Raw genomic sequence first — 18480 nt, 5'->3', positions numbered from 1 at the left:
CTAATCTCCCTTTGGAGTATTTATTGCAGATTATCAGGGTAGAAAAAAAGCCATGCAGAGCAACTGATTTGTGGGAGGATGGCAGGATGTAAAGCATGCACCATTGCTTTCTCCTATTATATTCTATTATAGTGTTCGGCTATTCCTACGGTTTCTCCGGAGTGTCCCATTTCCTTTATGTCATATACCCAGGAAATAAATGTTAAGTCCATGATTCCACAGCGGGGTGCCTGTAAGTAAAAGCTGCCCTTCTAATGGCAAGCGGTCAAGTGATTATGTGAGAAACAAAAAGGTGAATACCAGTAAACAGAAAGCCACATCTAGAAATGTTTGCATCTGTCCAGATGTTCTTCAATGTGAAGTAGAATGTGAGCTGTTACTTTGGGGGCAAGGGGTGGGTGGGTTGGTTTTGGTTTTTAGGGGGACACCAGGCACTGTCATTCATGCAATTTTGGTAGATCAATGCCATAGAGTCTCATGTACAGGGACGTTACCCAAGGTACAATAAATGTGCTTTCTAATCTGGTAAAGAAATTTGTTTAAAAGCTTTTACTAAACTTCTGTATTTTTGTATTAACTGTGAAATCCTCCACCAGAAGCCTGAAGTACTGCATCGTCATGGTTGATAGAGTTGCTGTGAGATTGAAAATGCTACCTTTGCCCTCAGATAAGGTTCTATTTTAATAGAACCACATTGCTCTTAGCAGATCCTAATGTCTTCTTTCCAACAAAACACGAGAGTTAAGATTAGCTGCATATGTACAGGATTGCTGTTTGAGAAACACACCAGGTTTGTATGAGTGAACTCCCAGACAGTTCATTTCTGTGATTTTAAGCGTGATATTCCTCAACTATCATATGTTGAACGTTTGCTTTCTTTGACAATACAGGATGGTTACTGCAAAAAAATGTATAGGAATTAACAGCAAAAATACACTTTCTGAAGCAATTGGGTTGGGGGTTTGAGTTTTGTGTTGAGTAATGGGAACTGTGAAGTAGTATTAGCAACCGTCTTTGCTGTTTCTGTAGTCTACAGTAGCCTCCCAGAGACAAGGATCCCATTTGCCCAAGAACCGGGCTGAACCATAGCCCCAAACAGCTAATGTTTACTGTAAACCTGATTTTTCTGCTTTCTTGGCAGTTAATAGGAGTCATCTAAGCACATGGCAGGAGGAGGGAGGGCACTTGGCCTCAGCGTTCTGCCAAATGCTGCTAGAAACTTTCTGCCTCCCATGTCGCTAATCTGCTCAGGTTTAGTACAGAAGAGGCTTGAAGAGAAAGCTCACCACAGCTCTTGTGAAAAATCAGCAGCCTGGCATCAAACGTTTTCTAGTCAGCACTGGGCCTGTGAATGCTAAAGGTAATGCAGGCGAATATAAACTCTCCCTCTGTTGCCACAGAGCCTGGCGTTTCACGGAGCAGGGGCTGCTGCAAGCTTCTGCAGACAGATCCTTTTAAGCAGAGTCAATAGCTCTTGATGTCGTGTGTAGGACAGGCTAAAATTGCTGGGCTTTGCTGACTCTACCTTTCTGACAGGCTTACCTCCTTGGTCAAATGTTGTCTCTAACTTTATGTCCCGTTCTTCCTCCGCTCACCTTGTTGTTTAGTGATGTAAAGCCACAGGTAAGAACAAGGTATTGTGTCTCAGAGGTTCACAATTGTCCTGGCTTCCTTCCTTCTGTAATAGGAAAACTTGTTTGTGGTAAGAATTTACTGCATTACACAAACATATGGTGTGATACAAGCTCAGGGCAAAACCGTTTCTCCGATATCAGGGAAGGACATCGTACGTGATCCAAGCTCTAAAGCTGTCTGTGCTAATTGTAGAAGCTATTATTCAAGAATAAATGCACGTCTGTCTTGGGAGTTTGGCAATTAGTCCACAACTCTGGCACATCAGTAAGAATCTGATATTAGAGTAATCCCTGCAAATTTACAGAAATGGGAATTCTTATATGTCCAATAATACAAATCTAAATGAGACAACAATAATAAAAGGCTTAACAGAAGTCAGAGTAACGTATTGGATTGCTGCTTGCTAGAAAAACACAACAGCCTTGATGGAGTTAAGGGGTATACTGAGAATTATCAGTACACTTTTATTTCCATAAGCGAAGTTGGTGTGCGTGTACCGTGCACAGAGTTTTGGAAGGGATTTTTTTGATTTTGAGAGGGTATAGCGGCTTTTAAAATGGTGCTTGAGGGTGAGTGAGTTGTTGAAAGATGCTTGGTGTCAGATGGGCCCTGAATCTGTTAGAGGGTTAAAACTTCCCTGACTGCTCTGTGACCGTCACACAGGTACAGACTTAGTTTCTATCTTTTGTTTTGTGGTTGGAAGTAGTACAACATGGAGCCAGAAGGGCATGTCATCCCTGCAGCTGCAAACCTTTTGGTGTGGGTGAGTTTTCATTCCCGTGTAATAAGGAAGGGAAGGGGCTAGCTTTAGTTTCAGCTTCCAGCTGGTGTGTTCGGCTGGAAAATAAGTATTTTATTCCCAGTTTCACCATGGATTTCCTTTGAGATCTTCTGGAAGCCACATAACCCTTCTGCGGCTGAGACGAGAAAGGCAATGCATAGCTACTTCGTATGGATATTTGGGGGATTAATGCATTAATGTTTGCCAAGCCGTTGAAGATCTTTAAATCAAAGACTCTGTAAAAATGGGAAATATCATTGCTTGTTGTCATGTGAGTTTATGTACTAATAATTCAGGGCTTTGTTTTCAAAGCATCTCAAAGCGTGTTTCTTTTTTCTTTTGCAAACTGTAGCCTGGATTTCTTTTAAAACGGGTAAGATTTCTGAGAGATCTTTAACTTTGCAAGTACGTGCCAGTATTGAACATTCAGGCAGATCTGATGCAAAGCTAGGGCTAAACTTTAATCACCTAGTGTCCAATATATTGGCCTTTCCATGGAAAATATCACTGCAGGGCCCAAACCTTGGGATGGTTGCCAGAACCTGCAGACCATCCCCCGACACACTGCAGGCAACAGCAAAAGCCATTAGGCTCGTTTTCTAAGGACCAAGAGAAGTACCAGGAGCAATGCAGATGCTGTTACATCTGCAGGAGGACAGAAGCAATCTCACTGAGCAGGTGGGATCCTGGTGCTTGGATTGCTCATGGTCAGAAAATTTTCCCTGGTTGATCAGGTACGACAAAGGTCTGTAATTTTATGTATCAAAGCCAACTAGCTTTTCACCTGGTAAGTAGAAGTAATAACAATGCCATAGTTGCTATTTACCTCGTTCAATAGGGTATTTCTAAAGCTAGCTTTAGAACAAAGGAGATCGCTAGCTTATTTTTGAGATGAGAAAATCAAGCCACTGAGTGGAGAAGTAATTTCTCTGGGCAGCCAGCAAACTGGGGATCAGACCTCATTTCTGCAGATCATATCCCAATGGTACTGAAACTATCTCAGTACAGCATATGGATAAAATCTGCTGCTAAAAGTCGTTCCGCTTTTAATCCTAGCCTCGGTATGGAAAGTAAATGTTTGCTGTGTTTCTGTGTTAATCCTTGCAGCTTTCAGCCGTGCCCCAGTCCCCATGGCTGTGGCCCGAAGGGAACTGTCCTGTGAGAGTTACCCCATAGAGCTTCGCTGCCCGGGAACAGATGTCATCATGATTGAAAGTGCCAGCTATGGGAGGACTGATGATAAAATCTGTGACTCTGATCCTGCTCAGATGGAGAATATCCGCTGTTATCTGCCAGATGCAGATAAGATTATGACTCAAAGGTATAGTATTTAATAATCTTTGTTTGCTGACTGTCATTTTTTTAATCCAGTATGTACACACCAATTTGTGCTTGTGTTTGCATGAGAAAATGCAGGTACTTAGTCTGTATGTATGTGCATAAAATTTCAGCTATCATTGCTAAACTGTGGGTTTAGCAGAGCTGGGTTAGCATCACACAATATAAATAACATTTGCTGTAAGTGCTACTAATCAGTTATCTTGATACTCACTGTGTCCCAGTTTTACCTCTGAAGTACCTAAATGTCATTGCTTTTAATGAACATGGAAGTGAAGTCTTTCTTAAATGCACATTCATTGTTTTTTGCGCTGTGTTCAAAGAGATGGCCAATAAACCATTAATATTTTGTGTCCAGAATAACATTTTTCACAATACAATGAAAACTCTCCATTTTTCCTTGTGTTGCCATGTTTAGTTTTAGGAGAGGTCTGAATTCCCGGTCAAGGACTCGTATTCACACTGGTTTTGCAGAAGACCTGCTAAATTTCTGTATAGTAACTATTGTTGTTAAGTGTGGCTACTGCATCTGGAAATGGCACTGAGATACACACTATTTCGACAGACTCCTATATTGCAGAACCAGGCTACTGCATCTGGAAATGGTAACTGCGATACACACTACTTAGACTCCTGTATGGCAGAACCAGGGCCTAACAGCTTATTCCAACCTAGAGGTATCCTGGTTGTGGAAGGTTTAACTCGTGCTGAATTGTTCAGGGTATTTTCTGGCACCAGAGGTGCTGTGGGAAAGAGTTGCAAGTCACAGCTCTTGACATGTAGTTGCGTGCAGTATTTCTCGGAATAACGGCACGTGAATATTTATTCATTACTTTTGACTGTTAATTAAATATAATAGACATTAATATTTCAGTGTATTAATAATGGTATTGATATAGGCAAAGTGTTGCTAATCGAAGTCATGACAACAGTGTTTGCATGGTGGTGTAATGGATAAAGCACTGCAAGGTTTTAATGGAGTATCTTGCTGTTGTTTGCTGTGAGACACTTTGCACTAAAAATGGAGCTGTGTGAGCAACAGAAAGCATGTGTTTCACTTGTGTTTGACCGCTCAACGGCTATTTTTGAGCTCACTTTAGAATTGCTCTGTGTCAACGATTTAGATCTCAAAACGTTGAGAGGTCTTGTGAAAAAAAAGTCCTCATCACTGCATATGCCTCCTGTAAGTCCATTCTTAAAGTTAAACCTCCTTGCATAGCTAGTTGAAGCTCTGTTTGTAGGATAGTGCCAGTTACGTTTTCAAGACAAGCGGAAACGCTAACACTGTGCATCAGCTGGTCCCTTGGATTCGGCGTGGGTTTAGTGGAATTACTGTAATTCTCCTGTTCAGGTTGTTAGTGGCTTCAAGCAGAAACCCCTAATCCTCTGCATATTGGCAGAATAAAATGGCGTCATCCCCTTTGTGGACTATCACAGTATACAAAGTATTGCTATTTTTATATATACATATGTAGCAGCATCCTCCAAGTGCCAGCCTTTAAGCCAAGTGCAGAGCTCTGCAGTCTTCTGGTCAGTCCCCGTGTGTCGCAGGTTTACAATAAATATTAGCTGTTTGGTGAGGGAGGGCACATAATCATGTTGTGCGCCCACTGTACTGGGATGAAAACTCGCATTGGTAACTCGGCTGCAGATGTCATCACTGTGGACTCGAACAGCTGGGCTTAGCAGAGAGTTAGCAGGGAAGCATATCTCTGTGGCAAAGCATCTCTGTTTTCCCATTTGGGCAGAAAGTGGTGCTGTAGAGAACGGTCACCGAGGAAAAATTGTTTGTAAGGGAAAAGCAACTCCCTGCTGACTGAATATTAGCATCTGTGGGGCCTTGTTTGATGCTGTTTATCAGTGGGGAGGCTCAGGAAAGGGTGGTGGCTCTTTCAGTTTAAGCCACTTGTGGATCAATTTCCATGAAAAAGTGTGCAATCGTATTATTAATTGGATACTACTGAGTTTCTTGAAAATAAATATAAACTGGTTCTAGTCAAAAGGCAGGTTAAAAGGAGGGAAAATACGTTTTTATGTCAGTCTCACGTCTTTTTTAACTCTTGATTAATTCAAAGAGTTGAAACAATTTTAAAACAAAGCCATTAAAATGAAATACGTTCTTAAAATGCAAACCAGTCTACCAGCTCACAGCCCTGAGTACGCCTTTATAGCTTATCCTCTGAAAAAAGTATTGTAAACGCAAAACTGTGACAGCCCTAGTAGCTGTGGCAGTAACTATGGCATTTTCTTCTGAAAGACTTTACCTGCAAAATTAATCAATTTAGCAGTATTTGGGTGGTTTTGCAGACTTTAATACAATGAGCTTGTCTTTGCTAACACTGCGGGGTGGGGAAGCAGTTACTGGGAACTAAAGATCCTGTGGCAGTGTAACCCGCATGGTAATCGAAGCTGTCTGTGTATGGAAAGAAAAATGATATGCGCAGTGCATGCTTATTATGCATTGATTAATTATTGCATTCATAAATACACAGTCCCCTTTTTTAAAATAAGTTGTCTTAACTGCTGGCAGTTTTTAATCGGCAGTGCTGTACTTAGACACATTATGGCATGGCTGTGGGGTTGGGGAAGACAGAAAGGTGGGAAGAAAAGTATGTGTGAGACATGTTATTAGTATGTGAGCTGAGGCTGTGAGTGAGCAGATTTATGGTAGATATTAGAAACTGCTCCCCTAGCACAACCTCCCCCTGCACCCACTGCCACTGAAAAAAAAAAAAAAAAAAAAAAAAAAGCGAGCATGTTTCTTTCTTCTCTATGTTTATTTAAATTAATTTTGCAGACAAGTACGTGAGGTTATTTGGAAGGGGAAAGGCATAAATCTGATGGTGTGTTTGTGTAGCCCCCTGAGCAGAGGGAACACAAGGAGTTCTTACTGCAAGCGTTGCCCTGAAAATCTCTAAAATCTTTGGAGTATTGCTCTAAGTAAAGAATTGTTTAAACAGTTTGTAGGGAGCTATTTTATAGGAAATTAAATCTCTGTGGCCTGTTTTGTTTTTTAACTTGCCAGCTCTTCCTTCAAGCATTCGAGCAGCAGCTGCTCATAAAAGCTCAAAAAGACTGCTTTACGGAGTGAAGTTTTTCTGATATGATTAGAGAAAAATGTATTTCATAGCATGTTTGCTTGGGAGAAACGTCTTTTTGAGGGCTACAACACACAATAACATTCTAGCCATGTCCATTGTAAACTGCGTGCACTGTACCATGGGAGACTTCACTATGTCCTCCGTTGAGCAACTGTGCCACAAAATTAACATATCATCCATTCAAACAGCCGGGGTTCTCTGCAAACAACAGGGAAAAGCAGCCTCCTATTCCCATAAGAGTTGCCTTTGTTTTCATAGTGTTGACACTGCCGTTTATTAAAAAACACCCTACTGAAGAAAAGAGAAAAGAAAAGAAAAAAAAAAGCTTTCAGCATCCTCTCTTGAATTTCTTGTGGATGCTTTCCACCAAGGAAATGCCCCACTCAGAAAGACAAAATCTGTGTATTATTTTTTGCATGTTGGTGGTTTCACAAGTCAGCGGAGCTAGTCACCCTGTAAAAGTGCCACAGAAATTTAAGGCTGCAACGTGGGCAAGGGAATTAAACATTTAGTTGCCTCCTCCTTGATTCAGACAAATACACCAGCACATGTTTCTTTTTAAGGCACGTGCTTAAGCATTTTGTGGAATGAAGAACTGTCCGTGTACTCTCCTGGGTTGAAGCCAATGGAAGGAAGAAGATGGGGTGGATCAGGTTTTGCATGTATGTTCGCAGAACTGAGCGCTCTTGATACCACTTTTGTTTTTAACTTTGTAATTTGAAACAGTTACTGAGCTCCTTATCCTTTCCTGTAGGCTTTAACCTTGAATGTTATTATGGGCTGGAACGTCCAAGTAGCAAAGCTGGCACATGTAGGTACACATACGCAGAACAATTGTATTTTTTTGTATTAAAGGCAAGATCAAGGCTTTCCTTTTGCTTTCCATGTATCAGGGGTGAGGGGATCTTTGTCTGCCCCAACCATTGTCTGCTACTCTTAAGCTGGAGGAAGGAAAGGAGGGATGGAATAACAAGATAAAACCAGCAGGCACAACAGGAGAATCAGGGGAGAAATGTTCGCAGGTCTCAACAGCTGTTCCCAAAATCAAAGCAAAATTCCTTCTGCCTTTTCAAAATCTGGAAGTTAGAAAACGTGGAAAGCTCTTGCTGGGGAACTCAGATTTCTCATCAACTCAGCTCAGTTTGCAAAGGGGGCAGCTTTTGCTTTCTGCCACAGCAGAGCATTGTAGAGCTCTGTGCCGCTTTTGCCACTTCTGGCTTAGGGATGAGGGCTGAAAGCTGCTCAGCTCTCTCCTCGCCTGAAGGAAGGACTGGACCCATTTTGCGTCTCACAGGCAAGACACCTCTTGCCCAAAGCAACCTGCTGCTCACAGGACAGAGAAACTGCGGGTGCTCCGGTGGAGGATGTGTAGTCTGCACAGTGCAGCAGGATGGGTGCCCTCAGCACCACAGAAGCTGGCCATGGTGCCGTCTGCCCCAGCAAAGCGCCCTTGTGCGGTGCCCACCAGGGCCTGGCAGCTGGGCGCTGCAGCTCTGCTGGACAAGCAGATAGGGAATTTCTAGCAGCTCTGGTGGAGGCAGAGCTGGAAGGTACTAGATGGCCTACCAAGCTGCAGTTGCTTAGCTAAGCTAGTTTCCTTTAGGTTTGAGTTTAATCTGCATGGTTTGTCGCTGTGGTTTCAGCGTTGGCATCGTTGAAGAAGCCTGCAGTTTCTTTTCCAGTAGTCAGAAGCACAGCGGCAGGCGCTCTGCGCGTGGTGGGTGAGAAGAAAGAAACTGTATGAACCACCTTGCATTACACTGCAAAGATTTTTCATTTCCTGAAGGGCTGTGTTTTGTTAATGTTTTTGGTTGATGACCTGAAAAATGCAGGAGTCCCAAACAAGTGCCGTTATTCTTGTAATAATATTACATCTCGTGGTGTGCTGTTATTGATGCTATCGGCACCTGTGATTTTCAAGACACTTCTCAAATGCCAGTGATCTGCTCTTGCATTGGGAAATAAGAGGCAGAGATGTGCGTATTTTACAGATAGGATAATTCACTGCAATAATTCAAGAAATAGCCACAGTTTTTGATCACACCAATTTTGGGATGTTCTGGCAGAGTTTTTTATAAAGTAGCTTGTCACGGCGTACGTGGGGGGAAATGTGCAGGACAAGGAGAGCTGCAGATCTGGAAGTTCTGTAATGACATGGCTGTCAGTAGGACTGAATGAGCAGACTTCAGCTGAATTGCAGCACAGTTGTGTCAGGCTCTTCAAAATTAATGGCATATTTCTCAGAAAAAAAGCCCCCTGCTTAGACGTTGTCATCGCCTCTGACTTGGATACTGAATGTCCCATTTGGTAGGAACCCCTCCTCCTTTCCCTGCATCCTGAGTACATTTTGCAAAGACTGCCAAGATACTACTCATTTTTCTAAATTCGTTATCACACAGATGGCATGGGAAGTACATTTTTGAAGGACTGAGTTGTTGCAATGGGAAGCTTTTTTCTCTTCCTGGGAAGTGTGTCTGGTGCTTTGAGATTACCACGTGAAAAGCATCTGTATGGAAAAATATTAATGTTTCAGTTAAGCAGTAGTTTCTGTAACCAGCAGAAATTAATAGGGAATACTGAAACTCATATTCTCAGGATTTAGCTTTTAAAGGCTAGAAAACTAGCCTCATGACTTGATTAAACAATCTATTTTCTCACCATGTGGAAAGATATTTTAAAGTGAAGTAAATTATACTGATCTCATTTGCACTTTGACCCTGGGACAAGGGCACATATACTGTTGCTAAGAGTGGGGAAGAAATAAAAAGGAAAAAAAAAACAACCCGGTAAGTGCTGGGTGGAGCAGCGTGCACTGAGCTGTTGTATCACTGTAAAAAAAGACAGTACTTCCCAGCCTGTACAGTCTTAATTTATCCCACCTTTTCCTTTCCTGAAAATGCTGGCAGACCCGAGCAGAGGAGTAAATTCTGAGACAGCCCCCTGGAATTGCCCTGGTACCTTAGTAAATCAGGTCTTGTCAGTCCAAGCATCTCAGCTGATTGCAGCTGCCATGGTAACAGATGAGGAGGCAGCAGTTTCTGAAGGTAATCAGGTTCCAAATCGTGGAAGGCTCTGTAGATCAAAAATAATGCTTTAGGCGTCTTTGGTTACCAACCGGTAGCCGTGGTCTGCTATGAACCACCACACTTAAATAAATGACTAGACAGGTGTGCTGTGCCATGGCCGCTTTTTGTTGCTGTTAGCATGCAACTCCAATCTGCTATCATTTGAGAAGATCCAGGCTTGCACTGGGAAAGCGATGTGCAACTGGTGACCTCTGTGGCCAAAGGGAAAGGCCACCCTGAAGTGCACAGGCTGGAGGAAGCTGGAGGAATTAATCATTGCTGTTTTCTAAGACTGTTTTAAATTTTCTGGTTATTTTGTTTTGTTAATTTCATTTTTTTCCCCCTCACTGGCCTTAACTGACAAAGAGAAGGCATGGGATAATCTCTTGGATAAATCCTGTCTTGAAGTGTTCTCAGAAGTGCTGAACACTTTGGTGTGCTGAAAACCAAGCAGGGAAAATCCAGGTTTATTACTCCATCCATTTCTTTAAGAGTATGAAAGTGGCCAGCTCAAGCCTGTCAGAGGGAAGGGACCGGCCAGCCCCTGGCAGCTCGCTGCGCGTAGCTTTTGCCAGTGGGAGAAGGCCTATGTGAAACATGCTCCTGTCATCTGTTTTTTCTGAACGTTTGAGGCTTGTTGAAAATAGCAGCTAGTAATTTGTACCCAAGGAGGAGGTGTTGAGCAAAGATGGAGACATCTTGCTGACAGTGGTGTCCACCATTTGAAACGTGTGTTACATTTATTACTACGTTGCAGGAGGCAGGTGCAAGCTCATAGAAAGCCTTCCTGTAGCTGCAGGGAGGGCAGTCGGGGAAGATGCAGCTCTAGACCCTCAGGTACCGTTCTCTGCTTTTGCTGAAACAGATTTTGTACCTGAAAAGCATTATCCAAGATGCCTGAAAAGCAAAGTTTAAACCAAGTATCTGCGTGGTGCCCATGGTACCTCCTGTCCATTGCCTAAATTGCTGAAGCAGTCAACATTGAAGATGCTTCTGCTCAGTCTTCCTACATCTTCAGTCCACTTGAATGTGACAGCCTTACAAGGCCATCTCAGGGCTTGTTCTTCAGGTGCTTGGTCTTTTTGTCACAAGGCTTAAACTGATTTAGAGCATTGCAAGGTAGTGTAATGAGTTTATTCAGGCTAAATGGACTTACACTGTCTTAAGATAACAAAGAAATAATTTAGTTTCAGGAAATAGATACATGCATGCTCCTTCTCCAGTTAGTCTTCTGGCTAGAAATAATGGCTAAAAGGCTGAGAGGTAAGATGACTTTGAAGTAATGCATCTATATCGGTTTATTTTGCTTTTTTTCTTTCTTCTTGTACAAAAGAGCTCAGTTAGTCTTTGCCTGAGGTCAAAACTGGGTTTATACAGAGGGGATTGTCTGTTCTCCAGGATATTTCAAAGCTTGCATTCAGCACGTTTTTGACTGCATCATTTGTGGAATCTTTGGAGCTTGAACTCCATATTCCATTCCAAGACATGTAAAACCTGTGCTGGGTTATACCACAGCCTCTCTGTGTGTATCCCTGGGTTTTCTGTACTTCTCTGCGGGGCTGGAAATGCACTCTGCAGTCTTCACTCACCTCTGCACGTTTGTACTTTGGCATCCACAGTGTAGCTTTGCATTTTGTGTAACCACTCTGCTGATACCAAATGCAAACAGGCAAAAGATGGGTATTAGGCAAAAATCATTTGCTTCCCAGTGTCAAAAATATGGACTGATGCAGGCAATGTTCCTGGATCATCAGTTCAACATGGTCCTTACATTTTAGTGTGAGTTTTTTAGTGGGATGAACTGAAGTTTATTTCAACCTCTTTGAGGAAAAGAAGGAACGAATGGCTATTATCAGGAGCAGTGACCCAAGAAAAGGTTTTGCTGCCATTATGATTCAGGAGAAGGAGTTTATGTATCAGTAAGCAGAGTGCATAAGAGATGCCAGGCCGCATCTGTGATGTAAAGGAAGGGCAGGATATGGAATTTATGATTAGAGCCATCTTCTATGCATTATGCATAAGATAATACATTGGTGTCAGTTATATGCAGTAGAAGCCTTAATTCAGCTGGAGTCCTGCTGACATCGTAAACTGGGAGACAGCAAGTAGTTTGTGGGCAGTGGTAGAGCCTCTGGACTGAATTACGGTCTCAGCATTCAGTCTGTTAATGAGAGTTGCAGTTTGTGGTAGACAGTGTATTACGTGCTTTTACCCAGAGTAGGACTGGTGACAAAGGAGGAAAACGTTTATGGCAGAGATGCTTTGAGGAGTGGGAGATGGAGTTACGGGCAAGAAAACCATAGAAAACTATAAAACTAATGCAAGGGAAGAAGGGATGATTTGGAGCTAGCCAGAAGAAAAGATGCCAGAATGGGAATAGGATTCCCCCATGCAGTCACTGGGCTACCGCTGTGCCTTGGCGTGCCCACCTTGGGCAAGAACTGTCTCTGCCACTCCCATGCATTTTTTTATCCTGATCCCTCATAGTTAGAGAGGGGCTTTCACCCCAATGCCCAAAATTGTTAATACTCTTTCTAGGTTGTTTTTTTTTGTTAGCATTAATTGCAATTGCTAGATGTTCTTGCTGTCCGCATGAAATGCCAAATCCTTTCTGAATCTCATCAAATCCCCGGCCATGATGACTTCCAGCAGGATAACAGCTTATCATGTGAAAAATGATTGGGTTTTTGTCAGGTTTTAATTTTCCCTCCTCAGACTGTGGAGAGGGAGGCATCCAAGCTACCTTTTCCATTTCTGTTCATTAGCTTGTATGCATCCGTCATGTTGCTTCTAACTTAGCTGCTCTCCAAGGGAGAAAGTTATGATCTTTCTTATGGGTGGTGTTTTGAGTTTTTATTGAGTATGTGAAGGTTCTTCTTGTTTTTCCCTGGTTACCCTTTAATTCTACATTGCCATGTTTGAGGCAAGATGAGCTGTACAGTGTTTCAGTTCAGGCTGCATCTTGACCTATATAAAGGCAAGATGTTATTTTTTTATTATTATGTGCTCTTGCTGCCCCCGCCCCCTGTGAAGCCTACTCCAAATGCTGAGGGTTTTCTTTATTTTAAGCAAAACCAAAAGGACAGGAGAGGGAGAAAAAAGATCTTTATGATAAATTTATGATAAATTTGAGAGTTTGGAGCCATTTCTCTTTGGAAAGCTTGCTTCCTCTCTTCCTTTCCCCAAAGTGGCTTTGAATTAAGCAGAATGTCCCATTTGACTCAAATATTACAAGCCACATAAATATATAGCTATGTCCTTCCCCAAAATGCCTGTTCTGTTGCTGATAAATTAGCTCTCTTGGTCACTTGGAACAGGTTGTTCTACTTAAATGATTACAGTGGTGCCCAGCTAGCACTGATGGAAAGTAAAGTTTGGTCCTCGATGCTAGTACTAGCAAATGTGTGGAGTAAAATACAAAAGCAACCGTTAGCTTGGAGGGAGCAAGGTTAATTCTGGAAAAAAATTAGTGCTTGTTGCAGATGTCCTGGGTCTTAACCGCGCTGCATATCAGAGCACTGTGCTGTTATCAGGGATGTTGGTGGACGGGAGGTGTGCTCAAGTTGTGATTTTTCCCATGGGTAACAGAGAATTGCGTGTGTGGAGACAGACGAATAATCTCTGTTGACATTTAGGGGAGCAGGGGAAAAATCTGTAGGAACCCTGTAAAATCTGCCTGTGTCAGAACTGCTCCTTGGCATTCTTTGGAATTACTGGCAATGTTGGCGACAGCTGAACACAGACATCTAATATCTGAGACACTTTAAAAAAACTTAAAGCCCTTACCTATACATACACACAAATAATATAGGTCACCTTCAATGCAGTGGATTTAGACTGAGCTCTGGAAAATCAATTTCAGTTGATTAGTTGCACTTGTAGCCAGATGTAAAGAGTTAAAGCCAGGTACCAGGCTACACAGACTAATGTCTCTTGTGTCAGGCTGCAATCCAGAAAACACATTGGTGCTTGTGTAATGCCATGCATGTGACAGGAGCTGTCTGAAGCCAGTGCAGAGGTAGAAGCATTCCATGAGATCTCTGCAAACTTTGTGTGTCGTGGATGGCATCGAGGCCAGCAAAAGCACATGGTGGGTCATCTTGCCAAGTCACTGGAAGCCAAGGGGACGTAAGGGCAACTAAGCAGCCAGCTACTTCGCTGCAAACTGTGCAGGTGATTGGGTTGGCAAGCCCAGGGTGGATTGTATCCTAGTCACCACTTCCCCCATTTCTGATCACTGCAGTTTTCTATGCCCAGGGGTGGCTGAAGTGAAACTGAAATTGTAAATATTTGTCAATTAATTAAAAACCAAAAGTACTCTATGAAGAGTGAAGGGAGAGGAAGAGGATGGAGATTTTCTTCTATAGTGTTTAAAGAACACGCTGTTTCATCAGTTTACAGATTCAGTGCCAATTAACACAGCATCCGCCAAAGGTGTTTTGTGTCAGGAGACTTTGAGTGGAGCAGAAACCTCCTATAACGAAAGTATCCTTTCAGAAGGACCCATGTATTTTCACTGGGTTTGACAATAGGTGAAGTAAATTCTTTTACGTCTTAACAACCTTTCTCTGTAGCTTACAATTTAAGGGCTTAAAAACACTCAAAAGTGCCCATTGCAGCCAGGAGCCTGACTCCCACTGAACTGGCACGAGTCCTGGGTTCCCAATGTCTGGAAATTTCTTTTGGAAAGTGAAATTCACTCTGAAGTAGCTTTAGTGCCTTTTAATATTTTGCTCATGATCTAATTTGGATCTTAAGTATACCAATTTGGAAACAGCCTGCCTGACATCAAGCTCTGAGTTTTTAAACTCGTGTGGTTTAATAAGATTAACTTGCTGCAGTTCTGATACAGTCTTCTGTGAAAGCTTGTTCAAATTAAGAATCAGTCAGAGGGGAAGTAGCCTCAAGCATCAAGTTGGAGTGAGGTGGTGCCAAAAATCGGGGCTCTGAGAGGCTCTGTTGTCTCACCCTTCAGTGAGAGCAGAAACCTTTAGCAGCCAAAGAGGAGGGGAGGGGAAGCATAATTAAGAGATGAAAAACAAATACGCCCTTTTTCAGCTGTCGTCTTTGGAGATGTACACAGATAGGCACACACAGGAATGGATATGTAGTTCAAAAACTCATTTTTGAAGCTGTATAATATATATTAATATATGTGGGAACTGGGTACTTTCTCAAATGTCTGCTTGAATTATCAAGAATAATTCACAAAGTAGAGCATGGCCACTAAAATGAATGAATAAATAAGTGAGTCTGAGGAGTATTCCTGCCAAATCTGTGTTTTGGGGCTCTTCTGCATAAAGTAATTAATTTATGTTTTTTAATCATTTTAGTTTCTTCCAGTGTTCCCTTGCATTTCTGCAGGTGAGCATCTCCACCATGAATTTAGTATCCTCGGTGTTGGTATGGCAAAGCCTGATTGTGTAACCTCTTTTGACCCAAGGTTGCATCTTAATCCTCTTCCTCCCAGGGGAAGACCCTCACGTTTGATAAGTACTGTGCAATTTTCAAATGCGTACCATATTGATAACATGTATATGGAATCAGGGCCCTTCTGGTTCCGATTTGGATTCTGAGCATGTTGGGCATTTTTTCTTCTTCCATGAAGAAAATTTTCAGCGGAGTTTCCATGCATAATTTCATTCCACTGTTTCAGCAGGAATAAGGCAGCTGTGAAAGAGGAATGTGAAATCAAGAGCCCATCACTTTCTGATAACACAGATTTTATTAAAGGTGTTGTAGGAAGGAGAAAATCTATAGGACAGGTAGGGCTTTGGTCACAGTCCAGTGTTACTCGTCTGGAAGAGAAGCTAATTTAAAGACATGCTTAGCATGGGCAGCAGGAACGGGCTGGAGTGCTTAGTCGTGGATATGAAGCCCTGGGGTAAACAGTAGGTGATTCTGAAATCCCTGTGCTGCGACAGGAGCCATTGTCAGCTGTTGGTTGCCCAGACCTGGTCCAGGGGAGGACTTAACTAGAAATAAATGGTACAAAAAATGTGTTGACCACACAGGAAAATAAAAGATATTGAGAGACTGCGATTTTCACGGGGTATGTCCTTTGTAGCGGTGATAAAAGTGTGTCTGTCCTATCTTCCACAGCAGTTTACAATGCACTGAAAAGCAAGATGGTCTTCTGCTGATGTTGGTTGCCACTTGATGTAGCCTGGGTGTCTCTGAAAAAGCTATTGCAGTAATGGGTAATTTGCTTGCAGAACGAAAAGCAGCTGGTAAATTTTCTTTGTGTAGGTTGGCAGAAGTGTACAAAATCTAGTTTGATTACATTAAGTATTTCTTCTATGGTTTTTTCCTCTTCCAGATGGCTATTGCCAAAATAGACAGTATACAGTATGATATTTTAAATATATGCATTTCTTTAATGTGAAACATTTGGCATGTTTGTATATATCTAGGTTGACTTGCATATATGTAGAAAGGGATATACAGATGAGAAAGTACAGAAACGTGCACAGAAAAATAGCAAATGACAGCCTTTTTAAAATGGGAAACTTCACAATTCTTCCCTTTCGTGTACACAAAGAGTAGAACAGATTTAAAATAAGAAGGAAAGCAGAAACAGCTCACTATCTCTGAAGATAATTAAAACCACTATCAACGTCCAGAAGACCCCAAAGGTGGTGTAGCATACTGGCAAGTCCACATTGGTTTATGATGCATATATTTGTTGGTCATTTGTTTTTCTTTGAAACCACAAAGCAAGTAAGAAAGTTGCACTGTCCTGGATGTCTGTTAAGCCTGCACTGCTCCACCACACATAAGGCTGAAAAATTGCTGTGTCTTCATATCCCATACAGGTGTTGTGACGTTCAGCTTGGCACCTCCAAACTTGTATGACTCCTAATCAATGAACTCACACTGTGACCTTATAGCCCACTTGGTGCGTAAGACCATGGGAGGCAAATAGGGTCCAAGGGAGCTGGCTCCATAATACATACACCCAAGAATTTAGACTTTGACTTCCAACTGTATAAATTTTTCCATCTTATCCAAGCTTTTAACTTTATTATCGTATTATTATCATCTCATTATTAGGCAGTGGAGAAAGCTGTAACTCTTGCTTTTAACACTTTCTATTTTTTCCTGACTTTATATCTGTTGGATTTTTTTCTTCCTAGGAGCTTTTCAGCGTCCTTTTGCCCCCGGGTGATCACTGCATTTTCTCTGTAACTGTGAAACCCACACTGTTGTTGCTTATTTATAGGTAATCCTTATGCTTGGGGGTTTTATGTGGTTGCAGGGACTTTCATTACGCGGCATGGAAGTCTAGGTCCTGAACTGCTTGAGGTAAGCTGCACTTTGCTGATGCAGTTGGAGCACCTGATCTGCAAGTTCTGAGGATCTGTTGCATTCAATACATCCATTGCATGGCTGCACCAGCAAATGCCTTCCATGGGGATAGCATCACCAGGGAGGGAAGTTTCTACTTTTAGTGACTTCATATGACCAGCAGCAGGCTATCTTCAGATTCAGGTTTTGCACTGGACAGGCAATCTGTGTCTTAGTGAGGTACATTGCATGACTGGAGAAGAGGGGAATTTTTCTGAAGTTGCACAGTCAGCTGGTATGGAATTACGTGAATATTTTGCAAGGCACTTGTTCTGTGGCTGTGTTCAATCCCTTCAATCTTTCTAGTACCTAATGAGGTGGGAGCCCTGACTTTGTGTGCTGTGTGTGCGGCTCTGCAGATAAATCTGTGTTTGTATTCCTGGCCTTGGGCTGTGGTCTGTGCTGGGCATGGAGACTCTTCCTGCCATTTCAGCCCAGCTCAGCGTAAGTGGTCATGCTTCCCTGAGGCTCTGAATAGCTTGAGATGGTGTGCAAAGCATCCTGAGCAGCACAGTAGGGTGGAAAGTACAGGGCTGTATGCACAGGGAGCAAAACCAGATGAGTTTATAGCCTGGGAAGCATTGGCCATGGTCAATGATGGTTCTAACGGTGTTTTGGAGCATGAAAAGCCTGATGCTGGAGGGTCTGAGGTAATTCAAAGCGCTGTTGTGCATTAGTGGCTTGGTTCAACTGAAGACATTTCCTGAGTCATAGTGGTCATCTTTGTGATGTTTGCAAGATCCAGCCTATTGCTTTTGAAGGTCTCTTGCTGTGGATTTCAGGAGGCCACAGGAAGGAGGGAGGTGGAAGAGAAACGTGCTTCGCAATAAGGAGAATAAAGAACATTTTTGAGGCAAACCTTAATCTGAGGAATTGGCTTTTTTCATCAAGTAGTAAATTCATTAGTCATGTACAGCAAGGAAGTTGATTTATGGCTGTTAACTGTATTGAACTGATGAACGTAGCTTCTTGAAATTTAGTGGCCAAAATTAAGGCCTCTCCAGGTGTTAATAGATTAGACCGCTTAAGACAATTTATTAATTTATCCTGTGCAGGTGGGATAGGATACTTCTACAGTAATGCCTGTATTGCTTTTAGAGATATTTTAGTATACATGTGATTAAAGGTCTGTTTGTAATTCCTGCTAATTAACTAATGGCATGGAGTGGTGAAGGATGGCAAGGACCTTGGCTGAGGGTTAAGGATTTTGAAT

The 18480-nt window shown here is 42.3% G+C and overlaps 2 protein-coding genes across 12 annotated transcripts in view; both read left to right on the top strand.

Annotated features, from left to right (window-relative positions):
• LOC129736820 (golgin subfamily A member 2-like) overlaps positions 1 to 18480 on the top strand; it is a 430355-nt gene that overhangs the window by 266113 nt on the left and 145762 nt on the right. The window lies entirely within an intron of this gene.
• The window catches only part of LOC129736833 (adhesion G protein-coupled receptor L3-like), a 78372-nt gene continuing 63460 nt past the window's right edge, over positions 3569 to 18480 (top strand). Inside the window, exon 1 of the mRNA XM_055721091.1 lies at positions 3569 to 3737. Within this exon, the coding sequence (XP_055577066.1) occupies positions 3622 to 3737 (116 nt within the window). The 5' untranslated portion in view covers positions 3569 to 3621. The remainder of the gene's footprint in view (positions 3738 to 18480) is intronic.

Source organism: Falco cherrug, chromosome 9 (assembly GCF_023634085.1).
Source record: "Falco cherrug isolate bFalChe1 chromosome 9, bFalChe1.pri, whole genome shotgun sequence".
NCBI classification, from domain to species: domain Eukaryota; kingdom Metazoa; phylum Chordata; class Aves; order Falconiformes; family Falconidae; genus Falco; species Falco cherrug.
This window is presented reverse-complemented; position numbering and strand designations above follow the sequence as displayed.